Source organism: Lepisosteus platostomus, chromosome 16, assembly GCF_059453375.1.
Source record: "Lepisosteus platostomus isolate fLepPlt1 chromosome 16, fLepPlt1.hap1, whole genome shotgun sequence".
NCBI classification, from domain to species: Eukaryota; Metazoa; Chordata; class Actinopteri; order Semionotiformes; family Lepisosteidae; genus Lepisosteus; species Lepisosteus platostomus.
The window spans coordinates 7,462,970-7,483,994 of record NC_142626.1 but is presented as its reverse complement, the minus strand read 5'-3'; the positions used below and the strand labels follow the sequence as shown (position 1 = coordinate 7,483,994).

Below are 21,025 nucleotides of genomic sequence, written 5' to 3'. Positions count from 1 at the left end.
AACCATCTTACTAATTAGGGCTAATCCTATAGTTAGTACAAAGCTTATTACCAAACGTCCTTATGCTGGTTTCATCTAATTTTCTTATCTTTCTTAAGCTGCAGCATAGTATACATTTAATATATTGACCTCCCACATTTTTTAATATTGATTTATTTTCATTTAAATATTCTGTTGTTGGTAACAAGGACAATATATTTAAAATATAAAATCTATTAATATTTAAATACATTAAAATGTATTTAAATGCACCCTAATACTCTATAGGTAACGAATGTAAATATATATGTTTATAAAAACATTAAAACACTTATTTTATGTAGGTCAGCTAAGAAGAAATAAAATCAGAACTAGAAATGACTAGTTTTGCTTTGGGTGTGCTGAAACGTTTAGTGAATTACACAACTACCTAACAAGGAAGTTAAGTAAATTCTAAGAAACTTAAAAAATATACCCAGCATGGATTAAGCAAGTCAGCAGGTCAGCAGGTCATGTCCTCCTGTATAAAAATGAAGATTTGTGTTCTAAGTCACCATATAATCAACGATCACTGATTCACTTACAGTAACAGTCCAAATCAGCACCATGCCCCTGTCTGTGAAACAGAAGTTGGTTGAGGATTTTGAAACTATTGAAGAATTCTGGGCAAAATATGGAGAAGATTTACAGGTACTTTACAATGCTTTTTTATATATCTTGCAAAAAAATAAATTATCGCAACATAAAAGTAAAATAAAACATGCATATTGGAACCTTTTACAGCATACATGGCATTGTATAGGAAGAAACGTAAAACATTTAACTTTCTGTCAAAGCTCTGGAATTGAATACATGTACTATTTTTGTTTTCCATGCTAGAATACTTTACTATTCATATATTATTCATAATTAATCAAATGCTTAATAAATGCATATAGACTCTGTTTATCCAGTATACTACATTTTAAAATATCTTGGAAATTATGCTGTGTTCACATTCATGAGATTGCCACCCAATCAGTGGTTCCAATCAATATTTAAGTATAGTCTTAAAAGAAGTATTGGACAATTTGTGCTTATAAATTGTATACATATGAGCATTTCATTTATGTAATTTAATTTGATGACAGAGTATCTGCATTAAAAACTGACCGCTGACAGCTGAGTGAATTTTGAAATGACTGCTTGTATAGTATTGTATGTATTTAATAGATAAACAATATAGTTACATCAATCACAGTATTGATAAGCGTGAGGCATGCATGAAGCACAGTTACAAAACAGTGCTGGCAATGCAGACTATTATGTATCAAACTAATCTGTTTGAAGTGTAATCCATGTATAGAAACAGAGGTAAAGGAAGACTTTCTGCTGTCTTTCTGCTGTCTGCCGTCATGCTTTTTTCAGCAGTTTGGAAACTTTGGCATTTGCGGAGTGATTCACAAAACTTTGAAGCAGTCTCAAACTGTCTCTGGGTATTTTAAAAGTCATTCAAAATCATTTTATACAAAAGCTGGATTTTCCATGCAGTGACAATAATTTTGTGTTACAGCCTGAAGCTGAAAAATTCAAGCAGCAACCTGAAGTGAAAGAGCAACCAAATGATCTGCTTTATGTTTCTCAGAGAGAATATGCAACGATTGACCTTAGTAAAGGTAGAATCCTGAAATATATTTTATATTAAAAAACGTTTTTTCCATATGAGTTTACATTCCATGAATCTGCAGTTTGTTGGGAAAGAGGTAGCCTTTGTTGTTGTGTTTTCAAAGAAGTTTTATATTGTTCCTTAGGTATTCTTAATTGCACCACTTCTGTTGAGTTATATTGAGTTGTTGTGCTTTGTAATATAAAGGAAATTACAAAACATAACAAAATAATGACTTTTTATGATGATTTGTTTATTGTCTTTTATGAAAAAGTGTCAGAATCTCTCAAAACAGGGGGATCTCATGAGGGCTTAAGCAAAATAAATAATGTAGAACAAAAACACAAGTACAACTAAAGTTAGATGATCATAAAGGAAAGCAAATACATACTGTATAGCCCCATTGCAAGAGAGTTGACTACAGATTTTACAGTTTAAGATGATGGGAAAGAGTTGAAAAGATGGAGATGGGGAAAAAAAGAGGAGCTGAGATGGGGTGGAGCTGGGAAGGATTTTATATCCATTGATGAATGTCATTTAAAAACAGATGACAAAACATGAAATCACTTACCACTTACAATTTACTCAATGTTTTAATTTTGTGAATAACTTCAAATACATGAGCAGTGACCTGTGCTGTGGACTGATATGGTAGCTGGGTCATATTTTGGAAAAATAATAAAGTTTCTTATAAAGTGGACATTTTGTTACATCAAAAGATTTAATGCCAACCTTGAAATATGACCCCAAAGTACAACTGAACCATCTGGGAATGTTCGTTTCTATACTGAGTCAACAGCATATATCAAGTTCTTTAAAGACAATTTAATAATATTATAGGAGACAGGAAGTGTTAACAAAACTAAAAAATAGCTATTTTTTCATGTTTATATCCATCTTGAATGGATTACAAATAGTGATAATCATTGTTTTACTATAAGGTGAAGTATTTTCAAAAAGCACATAACACATATAGGGAGAAAAGAAGCCAAACAAAGACTGAGGGGCAAAGAACATTTTGTGACATTTCTTTCCAACTGTTACAGGACCTGTGACTAGAATCGGAAGTGATGAGGCAACCACCTGCCACATTATTGTCCTCCATTGCCCAGGTTAGTTACTGCTTAACTGGAGCAGACAAGTAAAAGTAGCAAGACATTATTTTTAAAAAGAACTCTACAAGAACATGGAAGCAGTGTTTTCTATTTCAGAAAATAGCAATGATTATCTTTCCTTTACATTCTGACAGGACTTTTCTGACATTTGGCTAATCTAGCCTGCTTGGTAGTGAGTACCTACAGATGCAGCCATTCAAAATGCGCGGTAAAAACCCGCGGTACAGTCACCTACCCACAAGCCACCGCGGGGCACCGGAGGGTACCGCAGGGCAATTGATTGGCTGGCCAAAATGACCGACAGGGGCACTCGTGGTGCATTGGTTGGTAGTGCAAAGATTTAATCATTTAATGTCTTTACTGTGCACATTTTAATCCGCTTAGTTTTGAATATTTATATGGATTTTACCACTAAAGGGAAATTTTAGTAGCTGAGCATAAAAAGAAGAGGAGCATAATGCATCTGAAGGTCATAAACGATATTAATTTAGGAACATAAACATTACTGTATGTATGTAAACTGTACTGTGTATGGCTGGTCTTGGTAGTTTAAAGAAAAAATACACACCAGTCTTCCATTTCTCCCTAAACATTTTAAGCATGAAAGTTTTATGAAACGGTACCCTAATATGCGATTGCTGTATAGAATGAATTTTAATTTAAAAAAATTATTTAACACGAACATTAAGCTGTTTACATCTTCCGCCTGAGAACAGTCACCCGTTGCTACCCAACGCAGAATGGTGATTGGCTGACACCATCTGACACCCCTCTGATTGGAGAAAAAAGACATGCTGGTTTGCTATAAATACTGTACCAGGAAGAGGATTTCTTTCTATTCAAAATTGGTATTTTAAAAGTTTAAGAAGTAAAAACCTTACAGCGTACACAGATTTCTAAACTGATCAGGATCGTTATCTTTGTCTTATGCATAATAATGTTCACCGCTCTGTCCAGCAAATTAATAATAAACTTTATTTTATATAGCTTTTTAAACAAATAAGTAATTAGATTGCTCATAAACCTAATCACTTGCTTTTTCTTTTTATTTAGGCTCAGATTTCAACTATAGATCGTATTATTAATAACCATAATAACAACCAACCAACAAAAACAACCATATAAACATAATACCAACCAAAAACATAGATAACAACCACAATACAAAATCAAATAATCAAACCATTTTACTCTCGCAAAGTCCTCCAATTATCATAATCCCGCCCCTTATGCAAAACCAAACCTTCCTCCCATCCCAGTTTATCCTGTTTATCATAAACAAAATCCATAAAGCATTACACAAAATCAATACCTCAACACTCCATACTCAACAACGATAATTCACAAACAGCCAGAACATGTAACTACACATTCCCAAACATACCCAAACATAGCCCCGCCCCTTATGCAAAACCAACATCCCTCCCCTGTTCTCTCTCTCCCCTGGCGGTTGTAATTGTTTTTATTTTCAAATAAATTTTAGCAAAGTCATGTATTTTAAAAATCTTAAGATTTTTATATTTATGTCTTTATTTAGTGGTTTCATTAGTGACAAAGGCTAAACTTTCTTGGAAAAATGTATTTTATGTAAACCATGTTTGCTATTAATTCATTCAGGGCTAAAATATGTTCATTGTCTTCTAATGAAAGAAGGGTTCCTTTCGCCGTAGTCGGGAGCCTAGCCTTTAACTAGTAAGTACTGTATTTACTGGGTTTTTTTTGGGGGGGGGGGGTGTCTTTCGCTGGAAATCTCGCCTCCTACTTTGAAAATACCCGTGAAACCGGTTCAATTCGTCACAGCCAGCACTCCTGCAGAGAGTTGGGTTGTACTTGCAGTGCATACAGTACACGCGTTATGCTCTTCGTTAATGTCTGTGAAGTTTTATTTAATCTCTGAGCCATACTGATTCTTCTGGAAGCCAGTTTCCGCCAGGGAGTAAAAAAAAAAAACACACTATGGTATTCTCTCCAATGCAGTGCAGTTAAAAACATACCTCTGATGCTGCTCCTAAATGAATATCGTTTATGACCATCAGAAGCTTTATGCTCCTTTTCTTTTTTCCAGTGGATTGAACAGGGAGAGGCATTTCATGATGTACTTTTCACTGATGAAACAACAGTGGCTCTGGAACAGTTTTCAACCAAGTCGTTTTATAAAAAGGGGAGATATGTACACGTTTCTGAAGCTAAAAGTTTAGCCTTTGTCACTAATGTAACCACTAAATAAAGACATATAGAAATCCCTACGTTACAGACTGTATATGGCTGGTATTGGTAGTTTAAAGAAAAAATACACACCAGTATTCCACTTTCTCCCTAAACATTTTAAGCATCAGAGTCTTACATGTGGTTATTTCGAAAACGTTTGTACGTGCTCCTTCTTACCATGTTACTGTTCACTGTTACTGACCATATTAAGTTTAAGTGCCTGTGGGCACTTTTCCTGTCCGTGGGGGGTGGACCGTCTTTCATTAGAAGGTTAGTCTGTTCTACTCTGAGAATGTAGAGGGGGTGGAAAGTGCCCGCGGTCATTTAATTAGTATTAAAATCTTAGTTATCTTTCTAGTTCACAGGTTTGCATGCATAATTTAATTTTGAAAGCCACTGAGACATCAGGTACTACTGTTGTATTTATGAAAAAGAAACAAAACAAAAAACATACTAACAACTGTGCCATCCTACTCCTTAGTTAATACATTTTATTATTCATAAACAGTTAACATTGTTAGCAAAATATTTTGAATTATATTTAACCCTATTTTTTCTTTAGTTTTGTATTTAACTTATTATATGATAGTCAGACTTAATGTATATAAATGTATATTTGAACAATGAAAATATATTTTTACAAGATTTTACATTAAGCACTTAAAATTAATATGGTTAATAATAGTAAACTGTAACATGCTGTAACAAGATCGGTTAAACTGCGAAGAAAATCCTTTCAGAGAAAATGTTTCAGGTGTGAAGAACATAGATCTCCAATGCAATTTCAACCAAACCTGTTCCCACACACCCTGCCCCCACTACCATTAGAATATACACAAACATTTTAGCGTTTCATTCTGAGCAGAAGACCCTCACACCTGAAGAGTGCTGGCTGTGACGAATTAAACCAGTTTTACAGGTTTCAATCACAGACCATGTGACATGGGACTCAGTAAAGTAACACACAGCGCCACTGGATTTGATAATACCTAACCAAAATCAGCAATATGGAAACAGAACCTGTGTAATTGTTGATAGATGATGTACTCGTAACATTTTTTCAAGACGAACTACAACATTTAAAAAATGACTTGTATGTACTTGATATCTCTAATCAATCCACGGGTTCCAGCACAAAACGAAACTAAAACGCATACCGTTTCGCGCTTCTTATTAGTTGCTCAAAAGTAATTTGACCGTATGAAATGCATAATATAAACCTAATAACATATACGTGAGCAGTACTTAAGCACTGTAGTATCGGTGTTAAGACATACCTCTCAAATACTGTAAATCAAGTTAAAAATATCTCAAGACCGATTCTGGTCGTAATGAAACCATGTTTCGTGTATGTTTTCTTTTTCATCTTGAAATAACTCATTTCTAAATACCTTTTTCACTGTTAACATCTTGTAGCAACTTTGCGACAAAATATACACTCTGACAGTTCATCCTGCTACCAACATTAAATAAAACAAATCTTAAGATTTCTATATTTATGTCTTTATTTAGTGGTTTCATTCGAAGCTTACAATGTTTAGGGAGAAATGGAATACTGGTGTGTATTTTTTTCTTTAAAGTACCGAGACCAGCCATATATTGTATGTTTATGTTAATATTTCCCTTCAGTGGTAAAATTAGATATGAATATTCAATACTTAAACGGGCACAGTTAAGACATTAAATATACATATACATATTGTATACAGTACAGTTTGCATACGGTAATATGTTTATGTTACGCGATTAAAAAATAAATAAATAAAACTGGAAGGTCCAGCACCAGCTGGATTCGAACACACAACCTGCCAGTTGGTAGTCACGCACCTAGACCAGTAGGCTACAAGACAGCTCGCATAAACAGGCAGGCGAAACAGCCCTACACAGCCCTGCCGCAGTACACGGATATAATCATACCGTTATTAAATTCTTGAGATACGCAATTCCATATTATATCCCCTTTTAATCAAATTCTAAAAGTATGCTTGTTGACTCCGGTATCACGTTAGTTAAAAACTTCGAAGCTTACAATGTTTAGGGAGAAATGGAATACTGGTGTGTATTTTTTTCTTTTCATGATAGGTGTCGCATTTTAAATCATTTTCGTAGTTAGAAATTATGAAACGCCCTGTTAAAAGCAAGGAAGTTTTTATGCCCGTTGAAGTAAAACAAAATGCCTGACAAAGTATGGCTTGGACAGATTCCAAGTGCTTGTACAAATGTGCTAAAGAAATTATACTTTGAGTATACAGCTTGTCCAAAGTTATCCATTATTAATACTATTAGTAATATCTTCGGTAAAGGCTTTGATGCATAAATATTTCTGATAAAGGTAGGTTGTGTACTTTTGTCCAACTGTGTAATCTTGCTTTCATAAAATATACCAACATTTTAATGACTGATGATTAACATGCTGTAATACACAGTTCAAAATTAAAGGCTCAAATGCTGTACATGAGAGGTTAAGCTCCCCCTGGCGGTTTTACAAGGCGACGCTGGATAGTTAACCACGTGACACCACGTTAACTGCGTGATACCTCGTAATACTGCGACACGCCCACCGGGGTATGCCGCGAAATACCTCACCCATTTAGAATGGCTGCATCTGTAACTGGTCCAAGAATCTAATCTAGCCATTTCCTGAAAACAGGGACACTTTGTTATACGAAGAGTTTATACTAAACATAAGAATGAGATCAATTAGCTACTTGCAACTAAACAGGAGATGAATGGTTTCCTCTCATTTATAGTCTTCATAGTGTCCTTAGATTTTTTGATTACTTGCTCAGATTTACTTATACACAAGCAAGAATTTGTTATTTTATACAAAACAATAAATATGTTGCTAAATTGCCAAGCTGAACACTCTTCAGCAAAAAACAGTTCAGCTGTCACACATATGTAGTAGTGTTCTTGATTATTTAGTCAGGAGTCACGTTTACCATCCTGCACACCACTGTGCATATTTTACTGTTGTAAGTTTTCCTATCAAAACCTTTCTGGGATATTCTTTCTGCTTTACAGGTAATTGTTCAGCAATGCTATATCTCACACAACCCAACTTCATATGGGTAAAAAACAAAACATTATCAGCATCAAGCTATATATTTTGCTTCAATAACTCACAATACTCTGTCCCTCTGATAGATAAAATAATATAATAGTTTTTTTCACACTGGACATTTCACAATGCCAACATTTACTACTAGCTTATTGCTCTGCTCTTTTTCAGGCACTGGCAAGGTCAGCTTGGCTCACATTGATGGCTCCAAAGTGGGTGTTGGAGTGAAAGCATTGGTTGAAGAGATGAAAAAACAATGCAAGGATTTCTCACAGTATGTAATTACAAATAACAATCCTTATAATAGTCCTACACATCAATATTCTAAGACTAAACAGTAACTGTAATATTATGTGTAGCTCAGGAGTAGCATACATGCAGAAAGTAAATTTCTTGGTGCTGACTATTATACTCCAGGTCTTGCTTAGTTAGAGAGATCTGATGAAAGTATCCATCCATCAATGTAGTAGTCAGGATACAACCTGGACAGGACACCAGTCCATCACAGAGTACACAAACACAGACAGACGAGCTCACACCAGAAGGAAACCCACACAAACACAGGGAGAGCATAGAAACTCACACAGATAGCACCCAGGTCCAGAACTCAATGCAGGGCCCCAGCAATACAAGCCAGCAATGCTAACCATTGTGCCACCCTCTGCTGAAACCATGCTTCACAATTTTACAACTGGTGGCCGACTTTAAAGAATTTTTTTTTTTTAACAACAGGCTGGATCTCTACATGGTTGGGGGATTCTTTGATAAGAAGGGGATTTCCCATGACAACACCATGAAACTGCTTCGTGAGTGAAATTGGCTTAACAGTTGTTACAGGCTGTAACAGTGTAATTCAAATTAGAATCTTATCAGATCATAAACTTTGATGTTATGTATAAAGTCCTGGTCTCTATTATAAATTTTACTTTGGAATTTCAGACCAGAACATAAAGTTATAAATTGTTCCTATAAGCATAGCAAAACTACAGGAAATCAAAGGTGCATGTTTTTTTTAATTAAAACATTGTGATGGCTTGCTTATCTTCAGAGATTAATTTCATGATCCACATATCTCACAGATCTAAAAACAGGATTAGTGGAGTGGATGGTTCGAAGGTGCACAAACAAAAACAGAAATAAAACTATCAATCAATCCATTTACTATTTGCTTCACACAATGCAGGCTTACAGACCCTTACAGCCAGCAATTCGCACAAGATGGGGTACACCCTGGTCAGGACGCCAGTCCATCACAGGGCACACACAGACTCATAGAGGCAGAATACACATTTTAACAGACTTTCTTACAGGTATCCTTCCTTTCTCATTGGTGTAATTGCAGGTGAATTTATGAAGCAAGACTGCCAAATTGAACTTCAGCTGGCCTGTGTGTCAGGTAATGCTGCAGACCCAGAAACCATGTGTAAAGTTTTTCATAAGGAACATGTGGATTGGTTTCTCAGTCTCCCACAAGGTGGCTCCAGGCTTATATTTTCCTTTTTTTTTCTAGAGATGAATGATGTTAACAGACAGGGGAATCACTGGCCAGTGGTATATGGTGTAGGTAAGACCAATTATGCATTTAAAGCTATGAATACAGACTCAAAAGACATGCAGAAAGAGCATAATCAAATTATTATTCAGCATTAAATGAGGAGAAACAGAATTGAATATGCGAAGGAAGGATATGTCAAAATTGCCTAAATGTTATAACAAACTGCACAATTACTTTCAGAATTCTTGAACAGTACATATAAGGTAAGAAGACACTGTCAAGCTTGGACTGGGACTAACTTTCATCCCACCGTTGTCAATGGCAACCCCAGCACTTGCACGAGCCCACAACCAACTACTGAGCATGTGCACACAAGGCCAAGGAACCTGTCAGTCACATTCCAGCCACATTCCAGCCATCAAAGCAGGTCTTCATCAGTTTAACAAACTGCTTATTTAAGGCAGCTCATTCCATTCTATGTGTCTGTGCATGCCAATGCTTCACTTTTCTCCTGAAAAAAAAAATACTCCTACTGGACCACTGATACAGTGGAAATCATTTTTTTCTTTTTTTCTGCCAGTGCTCTCTGGATTCTCCAAAGGCAGTTCACCATTTGTTTGACCAGTGGTATCCCATCTTCCAGCAGTTCCATCTTTTTCCCCAATGGGAGCCTCATCCATTTTTATGACATTCCTCTCTCATTTTTACCTCATTCCCTCTTGCTTACTTTCAGGCAGTCTATTACTTTAGCCCTTTACACCACATTACCTGTCTGCCCACATTTTCTCTCTCTCTTTATTTCCAGACATGCCCGAAGTTATTCGCTTGGGCTTCAGCCAGTCCCCTGGCTGCAGCTATTTTTTTCTAAAAAAAAGCTACAGTATGACACTTTGAGTATGAGTATCTGTATAATGCCTGATAATTGAAAGACAAGATTGTCTTGAGTTTTGTTCTGATTCCAGCCACTAAAAAGGAGAACTGAGTGAAAGATCTCAGGAAATCACCTCATATTTGCTTTAGATAATAGCCAGGCTTTCTTGGCACATTAAAATGTCATGTATGGGGTAACAGTTTATCCAGAACTACTGTTTGCTTTTAATCCAATGTACAACACCTAGCAATTATAATGGGTGTCAGGAAACTTTTCCTCCCGGCTGCAGGTTCTTTTTATCTCTCAGAACTACTAGTACATCCACAGACCAGACAAGACAGTAATCATCTAAAATATCATATTTTATTACAGTATTCTGATCTTCCCATCACATAAACATAACACAGTCATTCCTATAACTACACACCCAATGCAAAGAGCACATGAAATGACTCACTCATAGAGCAGTCAAGGGTTCCAGTTACCAGAACAAATGACCCAAATGATCAGTCTGTCACTGCTTCTCTCCGGAACCTGCCTGTGTCTCCTTACGCCACGGTGAACATCCCTAGAGGGATTGGATTCATCCTCAGAGGGATTGGAAGTGTGTCTGTGATGTCTTGGGTAGAGGCAGAGCTAACTGCTCAGGCCTCATTGAGGAACTGGCTGAACAAGATGGGGAGGTTTACATACATTGTGAATTTACACCCTGGTCCAGAACCCCCTTCAGGTAACAGGCACAGTCAAAGCTGCCTTGAAACCCCACCCCACCAAAGTGTGTGGTAATTACCTGGCATCTGTGCTATGTGGACCTTTGGTCAGGGTAAGAAGTTCAGAGAACAAGGTGGGAAGTTCAGAGACCAAGGCATTGCATTAACACTTAGGGCGACACTGCCCATTCAATGACCACTTATGACCAATCAGCCCCAGGCATCTTTTGTCCCACACCCATTATTTTTCACCCTGTGACAAAAATAAGGCAGAAGAACCAAACCAAGGGGAAAATTTAGGAAATTAAGGTCACACAGTGTGAAAATGACTCAACGACAAGGAAAAAATCACTTTGCGTCTTACCTTTATTGACATCTGCCTACAAGAAATAATTGCAGCTCTCATCACCAATCGATTTAAATAATGTCTATTTTTCCTTTACATCTATCCTCTTTCTAGGTGTGAAGATGGATGGTAACTCTTTTCACATCTATCCAGCTACATTTCCTGATAAGGGCCCTGATGCCACTCTGAGAGGAGCAAGACTGACAGTCGACAAGATGGTATAAAAAGCCGTGTCATAGTACAGTCTGGGTGATCTCAGAAGCTGCTCAAAAAGAAGCAGCAACACTTTGCGGCCCCCACACATTCTGAAACACAGAATCACAATGCACGTAGAAAAGCATTGTGTTTAAAAATACCGGAGGATATTGTGAGCGTATAGTACAGTGGGTCATGTTGACCACTGGTTACTAGAAATGATCAACTCAGGCAATATCCTTAAAGGAAAGTGTCAGTGTTTTCAGAATACCCCTTTTATATAGTCTGAAGACTTATCATTTGTTTCCATTAGAGTATGACATTGGTGTTTTTTTATTTCAAAATCACTGTGTGCTGAAATGCAAATAAGATTTTAAATGAACTTGGAGGAAATTGCAGATTTACAGATATTAAATGTGGTCTTCTTTTTCAAAATTAATGAAGATTTTTCACAAAAAATACCACCATAGATAGTAGTGCAGTGGGAAGTATTGTCTCCATCTTTTTTGGCTATAGGATGGTCTCAATGGCAGCTCAGAAACAGGAAACAAAATTGATTTGAAGATGCACCTGAGTTGACTTGTTGGATACAGATACCGAAAAATCAGTTAATTTTGAAACCTAAATTAAAACAGATTGTAGGACTTCCAAATTTTTGGAAATTATTTTTGCCATCTAAATGCGTGTTTTGTGTGATTGGCTTTGATTTACAGTCTGGATCCTGACTATGATTCACCAGTCATTATGTACAGGCATTGTCTTACGCTGGGCAAAGCTATATCTTACACTGGTCAGCAGCCTGTATCATTGAACAGTCTTTGTCCTCTAACACTGATTTTAAAAGTTTGTATTCTTAATATGTGGTATTATATTTGTATGAATAGAAGTTTGGACAATGTTGGGGCACTTTAGAAACTATTGGGGCAGTTAATAAATAAAACTTTGTTTTCCAACAACCTTTGCAGAAAATGTTTTAGTAACATTATACTGTTCTAAAATGCAATGAGTACAGATGATTTATAAATTTATTTATGTGGATCAAACATTGTTTAAGAAAGAGGAGAACACCATCTATATTAATTTTTTGCTCATTTGAGGCTTACTTAAATATCACCTAAAGCCTATTGGTAACATGCGCATATGTCTGTGTAGAAAAAGGCTTTAATGTTTTAAGTTAAAAGTTTTTTGGTATTAAAAAATGCACATCTATATACAGTGCCTTGCGAAAGTATTCGGCCCCCTTGAACTTTTCAACCTTTTGCCACATTTCAGGCTTCAAACATAAAGATATAAATTTTTTATTTTATGTGAAGAATCACCAACAAGTGGGACACAATTGTGAAGTGGAACGAAATCTATTGGATTTTTGAAACTTTTTTAACTAATAAAAAAATGAAAAGTGGGGCGTGCAAAATTATTCGGCCCCTTTACTTTCAGTGCAGCAAACTCACTCCAGAAGTTCAGCGAGGATCTCTGAATGATCCAATGTTGTCCTAAATGACTGATGGTGATAAACAGAATCCACCTGTGTGTAATCAAGTCTCTGTATAAATGCACCTGCTCTGTGATAGTCTCAAGGTTCTGTTGAAAGCGCAGAGAGCATCATGAAGACCAAGGAACACACCAGGCAGGTCCGTAATACTGTTGTGGAGAAGTTTAAAGCCGGATTTGGATACAAAAAGATTTCCCAAGCTTCAAACATCCCAAGGAGCACTGTGCAAGCGATCATCTTGAAATGGAAGGAGTATCAGACCACTGCAAATCTATCAAGACCTGGCCGTCCCTCTAAACTTTCAGCTCAGACAAGGAGAAGACTGATCAGAGATGCAGCCAAGAGGCCCATGATCACTCTGGATGAACTGCAGAGAACTACAGCTGAGGTGGGAGAGTCTGTCCATAGGACAACAATCAGTCTTACACTGCACAAATCTGGCCTTTATGGAAGAGTGGCAAGAAGAAAGCCATTTCTCAAAGATATCCATAAAAAGTCTCGTCTAAAGTTTGCCACAAGCCACCTGGGAGACACCCCAAACAAGTGGAAGAAGGTGCTCTGGTCAGATGAAACCAAAATCGAACTTTTTGGCCACAATGCAAAACGATATGTTTGGCGTAAAAGCAACACAGCTCATCACCCTCAACACACCATCCCCACTGTCAAACATGGTGGTGGCAGCATCATGGTTTGGGCCTGCTTTTCTTCAGCAGGGACAGGGAAGATGGTTAAAATTGAGGGGAAGATGGATGCAGCCAAATACAGGACCATTCTGGATGAAAACCTGTTGGAGTCTGCAAAAGACCTGAAACTGGGACGGAGATTTATCTTCCAACAAGACAATGATCCCAAACATACAGCAAAATCTACAAAGGAATGGTTCACAAATAAACGTATCCAGGTGTTTGAATGGCCAAGTCAAAGTCCAGACCTGAATCCAATCGAGAATCTGTGGAAAGAGCTGAAAACTGCTGTTCACAAACGCTCTCCATCCAACCTCACTGAGCTCGAGCTGTTTTGCAAGGAAGAATGGGCAAGAATTTCAGTCTCTCGATGTGCAAAACTGATAGAGACATACCCCAAGCGACTTGCAGCTGTAATCGCAGCAAAAGGTGGCTCTACAAAGTATTAACGCAAGGGGGCCGAATAATTTTGCACGCCCCACTTTTCATTTTTTTATTAGTTAAAAAAGTTTAAAAAATCCAATAGATTTCGTTCCACTTCACAATTGTGTCCCACTTGTTGGTGATTCTTCACATAAAATAAAAAATTTATATCTTTATGTTTGAAGCCTGAAATGTGGCAAAAGGTTGAAAAGTTCAAGGGGGCCGAATACTTTCGCAAGGCACTGTATATATAGGTGCAACTGTTATTTATATTCATCAGCAAAAGTTGTATTCATATTGATTGAACATGTATTTATAGAGATTTTGTATATCTTGATAAAATACATTGTAAAATATAATGATTTAAGTAGCTACAATAAAGACTATTTCATTGGAATCAGTAGAAATCATCAGACTTTTACAGTAAGATAGTGGCCTTGACAGAAAGGCTTGTACCAGTGCTTTGCATTTACTTGTAGTTCCAGAAGAATAAGTTGGAATTTTTTTTATGTTTATTCTGTAGATGCGTAGAGTGTACGACACTGAGAAAAACATGCTGATGGTTGGACCTTACAACTTATTTGAAAATATTTTGAAGACTGACGATGACAGCCGTGATTTGACAGATGAGGAGATACGAAGGGTACATTTGATCTGTTGATATCTGTTTACATATGATGCCAAGTCTGACATCTAGATTTGATTTCTACATGTGTCCTCACACACTTTTAATCTTTGTCATATATACATAAAATAAACTCAGAAATACTATTTCTGTGTATGTTTGGCAGTAGAAATGTGGTTTAAAAACAATAAGGTATTCATTTTTTAATCTTTGATTACAAGTATCCCTTCTGAAAATATTAAAGAAGGTATAAGTATTATCCTTATTTTGTTCTATAACAATGACTTCAATAACAATCATTCTGAAATATCAAAGTAGTAGGAAACAGCTTCACAGAAATAGGTAATAGGTTTATTCCATGCTGAAAAAAAGAAGAAAGAGAACACGTTTCGGCCGTGGAGCCTTCTTCAGGTGTGGACCTATTTCACAGAAATAGGTCCACTTTGGTAGTGTGAACAAATATTATACAGTACATTTCACTTGGGAAATTTACAGTTTCACGAAGATATGCTCAAAAGGGATCTCAATGTTTATTTAGATGATTCTATTAAAGACTATAAAGGAATGAGTTAAAAATAAATTATAGCATACAAAGTGAAATTTAAACTTATGCATGTTATGATTAAATCTTACTATGCACTAATCAGACTTAACTTATAGTAGTAGAAAGAGTTCAAAGTGTACCAAATAAAATGGTTACTGATCTCAGGGGTCTGCTTTCCTGTCATATAAAGACAGGTAAAGAAGTTGAATATCTGTAAGTTTTTGATGCAATACCAGTTTTGTCAATAATTTGCATTCAACTACAGAAGACTAAAATTATTTGTTTTGAAATTCCAGCTCATCAGGCCATACATTTATTAACCCCTCTAAGGAGTTAACGGCTATCAAAATAGCAGGAAAGGCTTGAGTATAAAAGGAAAACAATGGGTTTCTTTAATCATCTGCTGAGTTAATCACATGAACTACATGTGATTTGACTGACTGATTAGATGTGTGGATAAATGATTTAAGCTTGGGATTGTCTACAAAATAAGCAAGTCAGGCTCTGCAGCTACAGTATTTCACAGACAGGTGTCAGTAATATTATTTGTCTGAAAATGTTTTATATGTATTGACAAATACTACTGTACTAAATACAATAGAAGCAGAGGTGTAAAGAACAGAACCAGTTAAGTAAAGGACTTGACATATCAATACAACCATAATATGACCATAATCAGAATATTATGATATAATATAATGTACATGCCATTCATTCTGTTTTCATATTTTCTACAGGCTTTTTCAACCTCACCTCTTGTTGAAAGGCCAGAATTCGTCCAAATGATAAAGGAGCAGTACAAGTATCTTGCAGACCATTTGAAGCTACAAATAATACCCAGTGTTCCTACTGGATATATAATGAACCATGGAAAATGGATTCCATGCACTAACAAAATAACAGATTATAAAAGAAAATAAGTGACACGACTGCATTTACTTCCCAAGTCCCTCAACTAAAAGAATGTTACTAAAATTCAAAGAGAGATGGGTCAGATCACTTAATGCTTTGATCACAAAAAATAAAAAGAATGTTGATTTCTTTCCTGCTACATTTACAAAAATAAAGAGGATTTTGAAAATAACTTGTTTTAATTATGAAAAACTAATTGATGGCTTCTTGATAATGATTGCTTATTGATGGTGTAGTGTGCTCTCACGAGGCACCAGTTCTGTAGGGTTTGGACATTTATTGGGACAATTATTAATTGTAGCCGTAAATCACAAAATGATTCTTTTGATGGCCTTAGAATCCAACCATGCAATATAACTCAAACAACGCACACACACACGGGTACTAATACACGAGGATACATTTATTAATACATAAAATATGCATATAAACCTTACAGATCTTATTGTGAGGGTTCTCAGAATACAAAAGGTATATATTCATTCAGACCATTCATATTCATATTTAGACCGTTTCGTAAATGAACTTGGTTATAACTTCTACATTGGATACTCAAAACAAGTACATAACTCTTAGGAATTAAATTGATATCAACTGGTTGGGATAACAATTGAATTCTCGAGCTGTAATGCAGTGAAGTTGAATACTCATCCATTCTTTGGGGGTTCAGATCTCCTGTGGGCTCTCTGGCTCCATGCCAGGCTGTGCTGTGCGGCTTGCGATGGTGCGCTGCTGATGCTCACTGACCGGCTAGTTAGTGTTGGCTTTAACTAGCAAAGTTTGTGCACAGGAGAAAAGATGACTGTGGGTCCCAGCAAGTCAGGAAGAGGACCAGTTCGTTCCTGATGAAGCGCTAGTTCTGAATAGTGATTCAGCTGTCCACAGTTCCGACCTGTTCATGAGGCTTGCTGCTGATGCTAACCTCAGGTGGATCCTCTAGTTACTCGTGGCAACCTCCGCTCTAGACTCTTAGAACAAAGGAAAGTTCTGGCACTCTGACACACTGGCCGTTCCGTGGTTGTCCGGGCTGAGTCTCAGGATAGTCAGGAGGCGCGCTGCGAGAATGTCCTGCCCTTGGGAGCCTTCTGCTCCTGGGCCGTCCTGCCCTGGAATTGTCTCACACCCCTGGAATTCTCCTTAGAATTCTCCTACTGGAATAGTCCTACTAGTTCTCCTTCTCCAGGCTCTCTGTTGCCTGTTTTTACCTGGAGGAACTTCAGCTTGTTCATTGGCTGAAAGTTTAATGGGCATCAGAGTCCCACATGGGTTACTCGGCCCTACCAGTCCCTGATTGGTTGATCAAGGTGAGATATGAGTCACTTACTCCTGACACCTAGGAATGCAGTCCAGATGTCCATCTGGCACTCCCTAGACAGATAGGCGCCAATGGATGACCATTGATCATGATAGCCAGGCTTACCTAAGTGCATCCCCATTTGGGAGCTGTCCCTTATCAAAAGAAAACATCTTTAAATCAGCCTGCATGAATAGTTTCTCTGTGGTGAAGAGAGAGATGGGGCCTCATTTGGGAAAGCACAGCAACACTTAATTCTGTCTTATTAACAAGCATTGCCGCTACATATCCCCCCTTTTTGAAGGTCACGAGGTCCTGAGGCGTTGTTGCCTTCAAAACGAAACAGAGTTAAGTGATGTCCCTTGTCATTAGAACATTAACCTTAAATGTCCACATTACTCTTTGAGAATTCATACCGGAACCAGCATTGGATACAAACATTATGAACAACATATGGAGTATGTATAAACAAGGTAGGAGACATTATCTCAGTCTAGGAATTACACATCAGGAAGTTCACTGTCAGTATCTGATACCTCTGTAGGCAGATATTTGGGAAGAAGTAACTTCCTTTCTTTTGACATGCTACCTTTGACTCATTCATGCTACCCGGAGTACATCTTGATGTAAGAGTACAGCATTCAGAGTACACTGTCAGTCATGATCCAGCTTCCCAGCAGCAGTGTTACAATAACACCGGTTCCTGTTCCCAGACCCCCTGATGAACCACAACACCTGTGTTGGGCACCTGCTAGGGTGGTTTGGAGGTTTGTTCCATTAAAGCAAACTCAACTACCTGTACCTCTTAGGGGCTTACTGTTACGATCTCTGCCTTCCAGCAACGGAAGAGGCAGAAGTAGGCGTAGCCTTATCCCATCAGTTACCTATCAGTTTTCCTATTCACCACCACATCCCCGTCTCATCCTACTTAAACACCTGTCTTTCCCTACCTCCTTGCTCAGTATTGGTTTTCCTTTCGAGCTTCCTGGTTGACCTTGTGTCCTTCTTGGCTTTCGGTTTACGGTTTTTTCCCCTTCTGACTACGGCTTTTCGGATCACGGCTTGGCTTCGTTACTCACGCTCTGTTTTGGATCTCTGGCTTCCCCTGGACTATCGGATTGCTTTATTGTCTACAGTTTCGGATCACGCTTTGGCTTCGGTAACTCGTTCCCTTTTGGATCTCTGGCTTCCCCTGGACTCTCGGCTCGTTCCTTAGACTACGGCTTTCTTTGGATCACGGCTAGGCTTTGTCAGCTCCTGCAAGTGGGTTCATTCACTGGTTTCGGTTTCTCTTATCGAATCCGTAACAGAATACTGAGCCATAACATGGACCCAGCGGAGCAAGAGGAGATTCGCTCGGTTTTGGATCAGCACTGGCAAGCCTTACTCCAGCTACAGGCTTCCGTCCAACAGATTTCCGCGCACCTGTCGGCAATGCCGCCCACCAGCAATCGAAGAAGCAACGCTGGAGCTGCCGCTTCGGCTCCGCCCCCGCCTGCTCCTACACCTGCCCCTCGACCTCTTCCACTAACTCCACCTGACAGGTTTGACGGCAACCCTACGAAATGTCGGGGCTTCTCAGCACAGTGTGCGCTGGTTTTCAGGCTCCATCCGGAAACTTTTTTTTCTCCTCAGGACAAGATCGCCTTCATAGTTTCACTGTTAACCGGCCGCGCTTTGGAATGGGCTACTGCCCTGCTAGATCGCGGGGCTCCTGAAGTTCAGGATTATGATCTCTTTTTAGGAAAATTTAAGGGTTTTTTTTGTCGTCCCTTAGTTGGTCAAGACTCCGCTTTCCGCCACTTCTCCATCCACCAGGGCCGCCGGTCTGCACAAGATTATGCTATAGATTTTCGAGTAGCAGCAGCGGAGACTCACTGGGATGATGAGGTCCTTATTTTTCTTTTCCGTCAAGGACTTGAAGAAATAAAGGACCACCTGGCAAATATGCCGCAATTGGGCAGAACCTTGGAGGAAGTAATTTCCCAGGTGTTGGAATTAGAACTCAAAATTCGTCAAAGGAGTACTGAAAGATCTCGGACACCAATACTAGAGGCTCCTCGGCCGTCACCTACCAGAACTTTAGACTCAGAACAACCTATGGAAATAGCCTGCACCCGGTTAACCCCTGAAGAACGAGAGAGACGCCAACGAGAGGGTCGCTGCATGTACTGTGGGAAATTAGGACACTGTAAAGCGGCCTGCCCTGCTTCATACTCATCCTTGAGGCGCCGCCCACCTTCTCAAGATCCTAAGATGAGTGAGATAACTCAATCCCCCCTGTTTTCCTCAGGATTTTCTATTCTATCTACACTATTCTGGGGTAATAAAAGGAAACCTCTCTTGCTTTTATTGACTCAGGGCGGCAGAAAACTTTATAGACGCCTCCATCGCTCGAACTTGGAACTTACCCTTGACCCTGGTGACTCCACCTCTTCGTGTTCAATCTATTGATGGCTTCCCAGTATCTCCAGGACTTATTAGGTGGCAAACTGAAATAATAAGCTTGCAGATTGGCGCCACCCATGTGGAAGACATCTGGTTTTATCTCCTTGAGACCCCAACACATCCCCTTGTACTAGGCTTTCCTTGGCTACAACAGCATGACCCTAACATTTCTTGGTCCCGTAAAGGAATTTTAGCTTGGGGACCCACATGTATTAGAAATTGCTGTCATCTACCCGTAAGAATTGCACTCACGGCGACGTCTCCTTCCGGTGCTCCTACCATACCCCCTCAATATTCTGATCTACAGGAAGCATTTAATGAGCAGGAGGCCTTGGCCCTCCCACCTCATCGACCATATGATTGTGCCATTGACCTTTTGCCAGGTACTATCCCTCCTAAAGGTCGTATTTTTTCGCTCTCCAATTCTGAATCTGAGGCCCTGAAAGTTTACATACAAGATTCTCTGAAGACTGGACTTATACGTCCATCCACGTCACCTGCATGTGCCAGTTTTTTTTTTGTGGAAAAGAAGGATGGTGGGCTCCGTCCCTGCATCGACTATCGTGGCCTCAACGAGATCACAATCAAGAATCGGTACCCTTTGCCTCTAATTCCAGCAGCACTTGAGTCTGTGCATGGGGCCAAGATCTTCACCAAACTGGATTTACGAGGGGCCTATAATCTAATCCGCATTCGGGAAGGGGATGAGTGGAAGACGGCATTCATGACAACCCATGGACATTACGAATATTTGGTCATGCCTTTTGGTTTGGTTAATGCCCCAGCAGTGTTTCAGTCTTTTATTAATGACATTTTTCGTGATCTCCTACAAAGATTTGTCTTGTTTTATTTAGATGACATTCTAATTTTTTCTAATTCCTTACAGGATCATGTTCTCCATGTCAGAGAAGTACTCTCCCGGCTCATTAAGAATAAACTGGAAAAGTGCACCTTCCATGCTTCAAAGATTCATTTTTTA

At 38.4% G+C, this 21,025-nt stretch overlaps 1 protein-coding gene across 1 annotated transcript; it reads left to right on the top strand.

The window, feature by feature from the left end:
- The first annotated feature begins 496 nt into the window (after positions 1 to 496).
- On the top strand, positions 497 to 16,476 carry LOC148646789 (protein N-terminal asparagine amidohydrolase-like). The gene is made up of 10 exons (XM_088608579.1): positions 497 to 669; positions 1,532 to 1,634; positions 2,671 to 2,736; positions 8,180 to 8,282; positions 8,741 to 8,814; positions 9,351 to 9,404; positions 9,519 to 9,572; positions 11,545 to 11,648; positions 14,747 to 14,866; positions 16,130 to 16,476. Exons 1-10 carry the CDS (start codon positions 586 to 588, stop codon positions 16,310 to 16,312), a joined length of 945 nt encoding a protein of 314 aa, XP_088464705.1. The 5' UTR covers positions 497 to 585; the 3' UTR covers positions 16,313 to 16,476.
- Positions 16,477 to 21,025: the final 4,549 nt, after the last annotated feature.